This window comes from Coregonus lavaretus (assembly GCF_964263955.1).
Source record: "Coregonus lavaretus genome assembly, chromosome: 16".
Lineage (NCBI taxonomy): Eukaryota > Metazoa > Chordata > Actinopteri > Salmoniformes > Salmonidae > Coregonus > Coregonus lavaretus.
Window position 1 is genome coordinate 37,079,192 of NC_140003.1, and position 13,841 is coordinate 37,093,032.

General features: G+C 41.9%; 2 protein-coding genes across 4 annotated transcripts in view; both read right to left on the minus strand.

The window, feature by feature from the left end:
• Positions 1–26: 26 nt before the first annotated feature.
• Positions 27–3,565, minus strand: LOC311143935 (ubiquitin-conjugating enzyme E2 A-like). The gene is made up of 6 exons (XM_084179827.1): positions 3,347–3,565; positions 2,577–2,657; positions 1,615–1,640; positions 1,269–1,358; positions 1,086–1,174; positions 27–830 (listed from the first exon to the last, which is right to left on the minus strand). The coding sequence occupies exons 1-6, from the start codon at positions 3,388–3,390 to the stop codon at positions 702–704; spliced, it is 459 nt and encodes a 152-aa protein (XP_084035953.1). The 5' UTR covers positions 3,391–3,565; the 3' UTR covers positions 27–701.
• A 2,150-nt stretch (positions 3,566–5,715) lies between these two features.
• Positions 5,716–13,841, minus strand: part of LOC311143936 (ankyrin repeat domain-containing protein 10-like) — a 31,012-nt gene continuing 22,886 nt past the window's right edge. The window contains exons 3-5 of one of the 3 annotated variants that reach the window (XM_084179830.1): positions 10,025–10,299; positions 9,040–9,159; positions 5,716–6,570 (exon numbers count right to left, since the gene is read on the minus strand). In XM_084179830.1, coding sequence (XP_084035956.1) covers positions 6,299–6,570; positions 9,040–9,159; positions 10,025–10,299 — 667 coding nt within the window. In that variant the 3' untranslated portion in view covers positions 5,716–6,298. The remainder of the gene's footprint in view (positions 6,571–9,039; positions 9,160–10,024; positions 10,300–13,841) is intronic. The other 2 variants (XM_084179828.1, XM_084179829.1) reach the window with 2 other exon arrangements.

The window sequence follows — 13,841 nt, forward strand, 5'->3', positions numbered from 1 at the left end:
CAAGAGAAACAGTACTACAGTCATAGTAAAGGTAGTTTTGCCTTTTTTTATTTACAAGTGCTAGGGGAAAAAATGTCATGGACAACCAGTGCAAAATCTGTACATAAATCCAGATGTTTTCCTATATACACACTGAGGGTACTGAACAGAACAACATGAATTCACTGTCATGCATGTAACAGAGCTCACAGCAAAGACATGGGTTAAGCATGTGGGTCTGGTTCTCAATCAAGGTGTTTAGGATGAACACGGGCAGCAATTGTCCAAAGAAAGGTAATGAGCTTGATAGCTCAGATGCTGCGTTGTAAAATTAGCTTATGATAAAGTAAGGGGAGCACACCAAACAAAGAACCTACAAGCTAGGTTATGATAATTTATATTTCTTCCAAACATTAAACAAATCAGTCCAACTCATTTGTTTCAGTGAGGGAATGAGGCAAGGTAATTGACGTCCAAAAATGGTCCTCAATTGAAGAGCGTGGCGGCAAAGGCAAGATTCAGCACATACGTCCCCTGATAGGCCAAAATGGGAAGAAAAAAAAAAGGTTCTACAAGGGAAGGGCGAGGTAAAGTGCATAAAAGCTTCAAATTAAAAAGGAGGAAGAAAAACAAAAAACTAAATTAGGATGTACTCCACTAGAACTCGAATCACACACAGCTCAGTGCTGGGGACAGAGGAGGACAGAAGGGAGAGGGTGTGGTCAACTGTCCCTCCAGCTCTGTTCTACAATGGCCGAGACACGCTTCTCATACTCCCTCTTGTTTTCCTGGTAAAGCTGGGCCGCCTGACTGTTGGCTGGACTGTTGGGGTTTGGTTCGTCTAGCAGGGACTGGAAGGAGGGAAGAGAGAGGGGGGATAGGCCAACAGAGTAGATTAGACATGCATTCTACAGCACAGAGAGTGTGACAGACAGCAGTGGGCATATGCACCATGACTCATGGCACTTCAGGATGTTCAGTATGGGAAGTCTAAGGTCTGTTGTGACTTATCTCAGCTCTGTCCCAGTAGGACTAAATGTTGACAGGAGGATGAATGGCATATAAAACAATGTATTATGGAAAAACAACATGATCCATTTGCATACCTGGATAGAGGTAAGAATGGATGATACATCATAGGTTGGACTCCATCGATTCTGTAGAATGTCCAGACATATACTCCCATCTGCATACACTAAATAAAACGGAAGTGTAAAAATACTATTAACCTTTGCAGGCAATACTAACCATTTTCAGAATGTTTTGCTACTGTCGTTGTGACAACATACCATTTGGATGAAACATCTTTGACACAAATCGCACTGTGGGGGGTTTGTTGGGGTATTCTTCTGTGAACTCAACAGTAAGCTTAAATGTGCCTGGAACATATAAAAGATGTGGGAAAAATACGAATTAGAACCATGGCTAATATCACTCATACTATCATGCAACCGAGAATGTTAGAAAACGTGTTCGCATTTACAGGTGTTGCATTATCTGCAATACCGCCGGTTGATAAAACAGGGAGTTGATGATTGACTGCTCTAGTCTACTTTATGTGGAATTTATCAAATCAACAATTATGTCACACAGTATGCAATCACAAAGAATGGGGTAGCACAGTGCTGTACTCACCATCCTCAAAAGGTGTCCCTTCTGGGCTGTAAAGGGAAATAAATAAGTTTAACGTTTTTCTCTGTGTGTGTGAAATATGAATGTGTCAGTTCCCCATAAATAAGTTATATGGATGAAGAAAGAACATTGCGATGAGCAGATCAATCACTTGACATTTGTTGGTATCATTGGCCTAAAAAGGTCTTGACATGACCTGTATCTCACAGGATTATCAATAACTAGCAAAAGGCTGTTTCAGAACCCAAACTCAGCAATATTTGCTGATGGAGCATGGTGTTACATAGCCCTTTATCATGACTCTCACTCAGTTCCATGACATTACACATAAGTGTCATTGGATGAAGGAGTCTTCTGTACAGGGGAGTTTTGTTAAGAGCCCCGGACACTCGGTCTGAACATTAACATGCATCACTTGCGGTACGGTTTTGGAAGCATAAGGACCTTATCTTTCATATCGGCGAGAAACACTTCAATTGATACACACCTTTATATCTCCATGTTACAGCCTGTGTTTACTGAAGACAGAACGACCACTTGTGCTAATTAGCATGCGCCGAACACCTGTGTGTAACGAAAGAAGGCCGCCAGAAACGTGTTGTCACTGAAAAATACTGTCAGCTGCAACTGTGATAAAGCTGGTTACAATTATTTTGCATTTGTGTAATTATTTGTGTGTGATATGAATGTAAAGGGCTTTATGTTTCTAGAACCGTATCGCAATTGTTAATCGATTCACGTTTAAATTGAGTATTTGTCTGTTTTGTCTGCAATAGACAGTCCACCTCTGAAAATAACACAAGGTCTTTGGATCTTAAGGAGTAAAGGTAACGTTAGGCTCCTTAACGAGTACATCTTTGGCTAGGTGTTAAAGTAATATGTACTTAACATCTGTGACATAGGGAACAGCACAGTCTGAATGTGCACATCGGATCGGTTGCTATACCGATTGTGCTTCATCTTACCCGAATATGACTGCATTCCACACCATGATGTTGTTTTCGGAAGGGGCACCACTGACGCCAGCCGGAGGGTCTTCTTGTAGCCTATGGGGGTCCGAGAAAAACAACTTCTGTTCCACGTTTCAAATTACTTGCTACCTAATTTAAGGACTTGTTAACCCTATTTTCAAACTGATAGCTATATTACAAATCGACACATTACTGAACTCAGACGCGTACTTCCAATATTATCAACCAATGCAGAAACCCTATTAATGTTGTTTAGTTAAACGTCAGTCGTATTCATAAACCGTAACGTTATGCATGTCTTGATCTGATAAAGTTAAAGGATGTAGCAAAAAGATCCCTCGAAATATTAAAACCAACCTGAGTAATCTTATGACGTCTAGTTAATCTAACCTAGTTTCGCTTGCGAGTTAACTATTGTGACTCGCCTTGGTCTGGAGAGAGCGAGTTGTTTTCTTAGCTAACTAGCCAAGTAGCTTGCTAGCCAAGTCTTGGCTGTAAGCAAGCTAGCTTGCTGACGAAATAAATCGCTTATGTTTTAGGGTCGACTTTAGCGGCATACTGTTATGTAAAGTATCCGCTATTTTCAAAGGCAACATTACACATTTGTTAAACTAGATAAAACCCCAAATATCATCAAATAGACGACTGGATGACTTGCTAGCGTTGGCTAGCTAGCCAAGTAACCTTAGCTGACTAGCTTACCTAGCTAACTAGCTATCTTCAGGCATATCAATAACACCACCCGTGAAAAATTTTCAACTCACCGCTTAAAATCTCTCATCAGTCGTCTTCTTGCCGGAGTAGACATCGTAAACTAAATATACAAAGGTAACACAAATAAATGTACTGTTTTATTTACACTAAATGTCTTTATGATACAGCTAACTGGTTAATGTTATGTTTACAACAACATTCAGTTCCTTTTTCGCTGTCGCCTCTGAAATGCTATCCTCCTACCCTAGCCACTGGTACATGGTTTATTAGGCGATACCACTTCAGCAAATAGGGAACGTATTTTGTATATTCTTCTTAAGTAAAACGACACATAAGTTAATTTAGTTTTTAATGTATTTTTCCTTTAATGTCTTACTTCTTCATTAAGTGTGTGAATTGAGTGGCGTAGGATGTATCGAAAAACAATGATTTAATTCGTGTCCAATTACATAGTCTCAACCTATTTTTTTTTTTACTCCTTTGGCTTTGAGATCGTGTTTGACGGGGGGCGTGGTTACAATGACGTGGTGTTTGTTTAGCGAGGTCAATAAATGTACAGCGATCAAGGTCGGCTGGGCCTTGGCGACAGGTGACAAATGGGTGTTCTCACACGTGAATAGTGGGCAGTATATGGAGAGGTATACCGATAGTTGGCGATGATTGTCATGCACAAGTTAGTGCTTGGCAAAGGAGTAAATAACTTTATACCCCCAGCTGTTCAGTAGCAGTTCAGCACAACATATTGTAGCTGCCTGCATATTGTTGCATTCTGTTATGCAATCTCACCTGTATTCTTTCTCACCTGTGGTGGGTGTGTGATTCTAAATTCTGAACATGTCAGGATAATCATACAAAAAAAAAGTAGGGGCGTGGATCAGAAAACCAGTCAGTATCTAGTGTGACCACCATTTGCCTCATGCAGCGCGAAACATCCCCTTTGCATCGAGTTGGTCTGGCTGTTGATTGTGGCCTGTGGAATGTTGTCCCACTTCTCTTCAATGGGTGTGCGAAGTTGCTGGATATTGGCGGGAACTGGAACACGCTGTCGTACACGTAGATCCAGAGCAACCCAAACGTGCTCAATGGGTGACATGTCTGGTGAGTATGCAGGCCATGGAAGAACTGTGACATTTTCAGCTTCCAGGAATTGTGTACAGGTCCTTGTGACATGGGGCCTTGCATTATCATGCTGAAACATGAGGTGATGGTGGCGGATGAATGGCACGACAATGGGCCTCAAGATCTCGTCACGGCATCTCTGTGCATTCAAATTACCATAGATAAAATGCAATTGTGTTCATTGTCCGTAGCTTATGCCTGCCCATACCATAACCCCACGCCACCATGGGGCACTCTGTTCACAACATTGACATCAGCAACCTGCTCGCCCACACAACGCCATACATGTGGTCTGCGGTTGTGAGGCCGGTTGTATGTACTGCTAAATTCTTTACAACGTTGGAGGTGGCTTATGGTAGAGAAATTAACATTCAATTCTCTGGCAACAGCTCTGGTGGACATTCCTGCAGTCAGCATGCCATTTGCACACTCCCTCAAAACTTGAGACATCTGTGGCATTGTAATGATCATACTGTTTAATCAGCTTCTTGATATGCCCCACCTGTCATGTGGAAGGACTATTTTGGCAAAGGGAAAATGCTCACTAGCAGGGATGTAAACAAATTTGGTCACAAAATCTGAGAGAAATAAGCTTTTCGTACTTATTTCTGGGATCTTTTATTTCAGCTCATGAAACATGGGACCAACACTTTACATGTTGCGTTCATCTTTTTGTTAAGTGTACATAAAGACAAGTTGCAATGTTCCATTGTCCTTCTGTGTTTGCAGTGGACACTGTTCCCAACCACAGGCCTAGGATCACACTGTGCACGTCAGCCAGGACACACATGCACGGGGACAGAGCATAAATACATTGTCTGCCGTGTTCCCGTGCAGTTGCCAGGTGCCTGGGTGGTCGTATGGTGTTGAATAACACTCATTATGCAAACACAGGGACTTGTTGCAGTAAGTACTGGTGCATTGAGTAAAACTCGCAAACTCAAAACCATGATTTAACAAATGGGTCATGCAATGTGCAATCCAACACAGGGTTCAGAGCACCCAGGGAGGGGTCAGTTCACTCAATACAAAAAGTACATTGAAATTCCAATTACATGTGTACAATTGGAAGCGGAATTTCAGTTTACTTATTGAATAAACTATGGGAGGAAATATATCTTCAAATATTAAAGCTTTATATGAGGCGTAAAGGATACAGGATAGTAGTTCAAGATAAAAAAAAAAAATGGTTGAATATCCTATACCTGTATTTCAGTGTCATAGCATACTGTATTGTTCCCCATCCATTAGTGTAGAAAGTTAAATGTTCTGACAATTAGAAAAATAATCACATCCCGATGTGCTTTTAGGTGATGTCCTTTAATTCTTATCAGGATGCAGATGAACCAGGATGACAAAACAAAAGAACCTGCCTCATAGATAAGACAAACATAAACAAGGGTTTCAGAGGTTGGGGCATCATTTCATTACTCAGAAAAAACCCATCTCATTTGAGACATCTGACATTATAACATAAAACTTTCATTTACATTCAGGCTAGTTTTGTCCTGAGGATAACTGAACACACAGTTTAAAAACAAATGTATAAACATTAACTTGAAAATAAAAAGATAATGCAGTATATGCCTTTACTGTAGCTTTTTCTTTAACCACTCAAAATCGACTTTTCACATCACAAAAAGGTATCACGAAAACAATCGACTGTTTTACAGAACATTTCATATCCATAAACTGAAAAGTAAACAGTCCACCTTTAGAAGAGAGATGGCCCTTCCCTTTACATAAATACAAAATAACACAATGACCATATAAAGAAGCAACCACTCACTTCATGGTTTTAAGGCGTATGAATGCTTGCTTACATCAAGCATAAATGACAGGCAAACCGATGGACGGCCTGACAACGGGATCCTTCCACCTCCTTAGGAGCCGTGATAGAGGAGCATGGTGCTGAACAGGGCATGGTCGTACTGCTGATGTTCGTACTGCTGCTCTGCCTTCACCGATGTCTGGTGTTCCACCTGGCTGCCCGCGTTACCAGTGGCAACCATGTGCTCTGCTGCATCCCTGTAGACTTGGTGGTGGGCGATGTCGGCAGGGGCGATGGTAGAGGCACACCCATTCAGGTGTGTTGGGGGGCAGTGCCCGTTTAAGGGGGTCCCCTCACACCCTAACCCTGCTGCTAGAGGGTCACCTGCCATTGGAAATGAGACACCTGGTCAAAATAATTTCAAAAGCTGGTTTTGACAGTACGGGGCCACAACTTCATGCTCAAAGAGATTTAGTAAATATGTACGAATTGATTTTGTTTTGCACAACTATTCCCCATGGAGATGAACATTTCGGAAACTGTAAACCTCAGTGACGCCATCTATACAGGAATACAAATCGATAGGTTGCCAAATGGGTTCCAGAAAATCTAACATTATCTCGTTATCGTTCACCCTTGTACCTCATTGCACCGGGTCACATCCTGATTCACTGTACTCTTCCTGGTTACACTGACACACAAACCACTGCTCCTCCTTGGCACACTGCCCTAGTTCCACCCCCTTCCCCACTCCCATTGGTTCAGGCACGATGAGATGATCCAAAGTCCCTTTTAGACGTCAACACAGACGACAGCGTCATAAGACACCACGCAAGATGGTTTCAACGACACCGATAATCATATAGTCCTAGAAGCAAATTTACAGACAAACAAGAACTCAAAATTCTGCCACCGCTCTTGCTGTAATGATGGCATAATCCTTAGAAACAAGACAGCACAATTGAGGGGTTGCCCAGCCATCTCAATATCAATAGAGGGCGCCAAACCTCCCAATTATTCAGGGTTCTTCAATTGAAAGATGAAATGGATTACCCCGCAGTGTGTTCAGACCATTGTCGAGATACTTTCTCATGTACACAAAAAAAACACACACAAACCAAGAGACAAAAACACAAAGCCACCATCATGTTATTCAAAGGAATGAACATTTAATGAGTTTAAAGTATACAAAACTAATCAGCACTGAGCGTCAGAAGCTCTAATAAATGCGATCCTACTCGTTAACATTTGTAATTCTGTACAGACTGAATAGTAGTGCAGCGCAGATTGTTTGACAGAACAATTGTCCTTCATGTATGAAGCAGATGAGGAGGGATTTTAAGTTTGTGACCAATACATTTACGAAGGTTCCTTTTTTATTTTCTCCAAAAACGGTTTCCAGCCTTAGGAAAGAGTAGCTTCCCCTTGCTTCGTGAAAATTGTAGCACTACTAATCACACTCATTTATCATAGATCAACAATTCAACATCTAACTTTTGTCATTAGTGCAGTTAGCAAAGCAATAGTACATTATAATTCAACAAAACAAGCCGACACTTAGAAAAACAGTCAATATAAACTCACACCATTTTCAACACCAGACAATAGGTACTAGGCTATACAGAAAAGCGTACAAAGTCCTCTCCTAGAAAAGCAGAAGGAGAGGGGGCACTAGACGTGCCTAGCCAAACCAAAGTCTACAGTCTGCTAGCTAACAGGACAGTGTCAGTTCAAATAGCACCTTGGAAATCCCTAAAAGCTCACATAATATAGAAAAGCTGCATAGCAAAGCTTTATGTAATTTATACATACATGTAAAGATATGCTTTGGCATAAGAGTTCTTGTATAAAAAACAACAAAAAAGCTTTATAGTTAACAAATAAAACATAAAATATGTTTATCTTATTACTCTAAGGGCAGGAACATTCTCTAGTTGTCTCTTCATTCAGACATGAGATGGACACATTCTGTCTTTTGACCATTATTGGTCGAAGCGGCATCACAACAATGGCACCACTAAATACAGTACTCAGTAAACACATCACTGGACGTCTAACTCATCATCATAAAGGTCAGAATTCTGTCATTGCATATTCATGATGCAGAGGGAAACGTCAGTGCAGCCTCAAAGTCTTGAAGTCAACTTTCTCCCTAATCTTCTCCATAAACTGAGTGAGGCTTGTTTCAGTACATTGTTCCCAAGGTGTTGGCGTTTCTACATTAAAGAAATGTAGATTATCATTTGACAACGTTATTACAGTTAACATTGTGCAATGTAGGGCGGTGGAAGGATAATTGTGCAAAACAGAATTCACTCATCCTAAGGGGCTTTGCCAAAAACACTTGAGATGATTTAAGAAGAATTTTGTGGATCATTCAAAGCTACCAGTAAAACAACAAAACATAAAACTTGTGTTTCTCTAGCGATTGAGTATGGTAGCAAGGCAATGTTTTTCATAACATGTATGTGCAATGTGTACAATACCAGTTACTTACACCCATATTTTTAGAACCGCTCCCGCAAGAGTTTAACATTACCATGCCAAAAACCCAACAATACCATGCCAAAAAAAGTAGTGCCATCCATGGGAAAACATGGCCAGAGAGGGCCTGACGGACATCCTACCAAGATACAACCACTAGGAGAGTCAACACTCTTTCTCAACACACTCTCTAAGGCCTCTACAGGTAGGCGTAGGAGTTAGTGCAGCGACAAGGGATCTGCATGGATGCCACAGTGAAGATCTCTTGCTCCTTAGGGGCCGGGGTGGACACCTCCACTCCCCCCTGGTCCACCAGGTCTGGCACCGGCGCAGACCCATTCATCCCAAACGCAAAGGGTCCTGGCCCACCTGAGCTCACTGCCGACGGTGCTGACTCCATGCTCTCCTGGTGCATGCTCTCCATCAGTACCTCTCCGACACCGCAGACCGACCCATTCCCGTTCAGCATCCCCAGCGGCAGGCACAGACCTGGTGAGAGCAGTGGATGAGCGTGTTGAACTACCATCAAGAATAGGACTAGATGAGAACTCGACATACAGGTCAGAATACCCTACAGTCCAAAAGAGGCCATTGGGCAGAAGGGGAGACTGGTATTTAGCATGCTAGAATAATAAATCATACTCAGTGAGTCCAAAGTCCAATTGTAGGCTTCATTCAGCAATAAATCATCTATTGCCCCATTACCTGATACCCTGCAGTGTCGATCAACTTCCTGGCAACCACTCCCAACTCTACTCCAGAGTCCAATAAAACAAGCCATGCATTTACACACAACAACATCAGAGGCCTGGCAAGCAGCCACAGGTTAAGTCACCCTCCCATCCCCTTCTTCCTCATACTGCTCATTGTAACGCTGCACAACTAAGCGAACAATAAGGTATTCAACCAGATTCCCAATAGGCCAACACTCAAAGGTTAATTTTATTCATTTATTTTATTTTACCTTTATTTAACTAGGCAAGTCAGTTAAGAACAAATTCTTATTTACAATGACGGCCTACACCGGCCAAACCCGGACGACGCTGGGCCAATTGTGCGCCGCCCTATGGGACTCCCAATCACGGCCGGTTGTGATACAGCCTGGAATCGAACCAGGGGGTCTGTAGTGACGCCTCAAGCACTGAGATGCAGTGCCTTAGACCACTGCGCCACTTGGGAGCCCAAAATCCTGGTTTTACGACAGGATTTTAGAAGGTTTTGACACTTGATGCTTTACCACGTATAATTAGGGAAGGTCATGAAAAAAGTGGAAAACATTTATAATCCCCTCCCAGGTTTGATTAGGTTATTTTTTATAAAGTATAAAAAATGCTAACAAATGCAAAAACCTAACCTTCAGTTCTGGCCTTCTTGATTTGAGTGTCTTCCATGTTATCAAACGACCTCTTTCTATTTGGCGCCCCGTTAAGGAGGCTCCGCCCTTGGATGAGAGGGTGGGAGTGGCCTCCGTTCTGGGCGGCACCGTTCAGACCGAAGCCATTAAGCTGGGTCTGGGTTAGGTTCTGGTACCGCTGCAGGTTCTGGGCATTGGATAGTATCTCGGCACACTGGCGAAACCCCTGCGCATGGGCCAGGTCAGCAGCGGACAGCCCACTAGCGTTCCTCATACTGCGCAATAAGAGAAGAGAGCGTTAGAGAAACCCACACCCTGCCATAGCCAGGGATAACACACACACACACACACACTTAATCTCACATACACACACACACACACGTCTGACTGCCTCTACTAGCCTAACATCTTCACCATCATCATCATCATCTCTTTGAGGGAGAGATGACGGCTGATCCTTTTAGATCATTTTTTTCCTTAAATTAAAATAAACGTTTTGGAAATAAAATACCAAAATGTACATATTTTTTAAATGAAATGTAAAAAATGTCCACTGCAAGAGAAGATGATAAACAACTGTTATACATACATTTGAATAATGCGTGAATCTCAAGACCAAAATCATTTCCACATCCTAGAAATGGTTTTGTTTAAAATGTCAAAGCATTCCTTAGGTTGATTCCTGGTATCAAATCTCAGAAAGTTTGAGCAGAAGAAATGCACGTCCTTGGAGATAATGGACTAGTTCAGTTCAAAGCCATCACAAAGAGGAACTTTTCAGTTTTGGATTGATGGTGACATCTCAAATTGGCACGAAATTTCCAAAGGAAGACATTTCCTTCACATTAAAGGTTATGCAAGGCGGTGTCAATTCTTGATGATCAGGTACAGAGATGTTGAGCAGGTTCAAAATCATGGTCAAGTCTACCTTCTAGAAAATGCATGTATGTGTGAGAGAAGTTAAGTGCCTTTGAAACTTTAGGTCTAAAAAAGCTGAATAATAATGCCAATCCTGCCAAAGTGAGTAGAAGAGACTGGCAACACAGGATCAAAGTTCTCTTTGTAAATATGGTCCAACTGCAGGCCACAGGACAGGCATTCAGACGTCCTCCAACTCCTCATCGGTTAGGCACATATCAGGGGAAGCAGTCTTTTTCAGTACATCCATGATTTGATGCAGATGGAACAAGAGACAAAGAAAAAGACAGGGAAAGGAAACAGAGGAACAGAATGGAAAAGGGAGCGATCCAGCAGAATAACCTTCAAGGAACAAGAATGATGAAAGATGTCCATTGGTCCAGGATAGGAAAGTGAACATGAGACTCAATCTGTTGGAGCTCAGTGTTTAAGAACAGAGGGAAAAAAAGGATGGAGACAGACATGTCATGATGTCAACGCAGCCGGCATCCAATCAGAAGGACCCATTAAGGTTAAGAAAACAACAACCATCCACGTTGGTATCACAACAGACACCAACAATAACTATGGCTGATTTGGTCTCAGATTCAGGCGTGTGCATAACAGTCGGTTTAGTCATTTCCTGTTGCCGCTATAAACCTGTAATAAACCTACAGTAGGACTTTATGAATGAGCAAACAGCAATGTAGTGAGCATGATTTCCATAATGCTTCTAGATATGCTATCCATAAGGCCAGGATGTCACTGGGTGGGTAACACTTCAGAGTATTAGCGTCACTCTTGCGTCAGTGTTTGGGCGGTTTTCTGTGTCTGGATTTTTAAATCATTGGGGAAAAAGTGAAAGGGATAAGTGAGCGTCAAAGCAAATTAGTCTAAAAGATAGTACTACTCTAACCTGGGTACTAAGCCAAATATAAAGCTATCAAATAGGGCCAGACCAAAAAGACCCGCTTCTAAGTAGGTCATAAACAAGCAACAGTCACCAAGTAAAGAATTGCCTGGTCACTGTTCCTGTCCTGGCATGTGCTGTAGCAGACCAAAAACATTCCCTTGTAAGGATAGAGGTCTTCGCTGTCATGGAACTGGTTCAATTCATTTCCTGGAAGTGTCTTGAAAAATACTCGAAGCAAACGGAGAGGCCGCAAGCTCGACTGTCTGGATGCCAATAATTTCTGCTGGCTGGCGGGAGAACAATTCTGCACTTGTTGTTTCTGAGGCTAAACACCATTGGATTCCGCGGCAAAATGATTGTCCAAGGCGAACAACCAGGTCTTTGTGAGGGGAAGAGGGGTTGAGGCAGGCCCACGTGTCAAGGACTGAACTTCTATTTGGAAATGAGAAAATGGGAACACTTGACCTTCTGTGGGTAGTGTCTGTGCCTCTCATAGATTGCAATGATGCACTAAGAACAAATAAAATCTGAGAAACTACCTCAGTGGTTTGTGTTGCTGTAAGGGGTCGTAGGAACATTCTCTGTGCTTAAAAATCCATAATATGGATGTACTGTAGAAATATGAATGATAAATATGCATAAAGTGAAAGGTGCAGCAACCCAGTGACATCCATGAAGTTATATATACTCTTCAGTTTAGATACGGTTCACTCATTCATAAACTCACTGCTTTGTCTTTCTTACAAACCCTATTACTATCTTAATGTGCAGTCAAACAAAAATACAAACGCACTGTAAATAACGTGCTTGAGATCACATTTCTCTGTTGAATAAAAATAAAAAGTCACACATGATTAACTTGCATACATATCCCCCCCCCCCCATTCTGACCAAGTTTGAAAAAACAAAAATTAACGCATCCAAGAGATTCCACCTTCAAGCAATAGCTTTGATTATATAGAATGTTGTTGTGTGCATGTAGACTGACGGGTCTCACTACGAGGATTAACAATCATTCAGGGTGCCAGAGAATCTGAGACTACCAGTGTGGGGAACACGATGTGCACAAAGAACAAGACGCCAAAGTATTCTGTTCTGGCTTCTCTGAGAAATAGCCTCTTTTTGTATTGGTAATCAGGTAACATTTCAACCCAACTCTGCAAGTGAATATGTTGAAAGGAGAAACAGGATATAGTTTATGATCAACCAAACAAAATGATACTATGTAGGCTATATGCAATGTGTACACATACAGTCTATTTATACAGTGGGGGAAAAAAGTATTTAGTCAGCCACCAATTGTGCAAGTTCTCCCACTTAAAAAGATGAGAGAGGCCTGTAATTTTCATCATAGGTACACGTCAACTATGACAGACAAAATGAGAAAAAAAATTCCAGAAAATCACATTGTAGGATTTTTAATGAATTTATTTGCAAATTATGGTGGAAAATAAGTATTTGGTCAATAACAAAAGTTTCTCAATACTTTGTTGTATACCCTTTGTTGGCAATGACACAGGTCAAACGTTTTCTGTAAGTCTTCACAAAGTTTTCACACACTGTTGCTGGTATTTTGGCCCATTCCTCCATGCAGATCTCCTCTAGAGCAGTGATGTTTTGGGGCTGTCGCTGGGCAACACGGACTTTCAACTCCCTCCAAAGATTTTCTATGGGGTTGAGATCTGGAGACTGGCTAGGCCACTCCAGGACCTTGAAATGCTTCTTACGAAGCCACTCCTTCGTTGCCCGGGCGGTGTGTTTGGGATCATTGTCATGCTGAAAGACCCAGCCACGTTTCATCTTCAATGCCCTTGCTGATGGAAGGAGGTTTTCACTCAAAATCTCACGATACATGGCCCCATTCATTCTTTCCTTTACACGGATCAGTCGTCCTGGTCCCTTTGCAGAAAAACAGCCCCAAAGCATGATGTTTCCACCCCCATGCTTCACAGTAGGTATGGTGTTCTTTGGATGCAACTCAGCATTCTTTGTCCTCCAAACACGACG

What these genes read in the sequence shown, in the direction of transcription:
- LOC311143935 (XM_084179827.1), bottom strand. Translation starts at nt 3,390, where the DNA reads ATGTCTACTCCGGCAAGAAGACGACTGATGAGAGATTTTAAGCG. An exon ending in TGGAATGCAGTCATATTCGG is followed by an intron (nt 1,641 to 2,576) that starts GTAAGATGAAGC and finishes TTCCCTTTACAG; the next exon opens with CCCAGAAGGGACACCTTTTG. An exon ending in AAAGATGTTTCATCCAAATG is followed by an intron (nt 1,175 to 1,268) that starts GTATGTTGTCAC and finishes CGTTTTATTTAG; the next exon opens with TGTATGCAGATGGGAGTATA.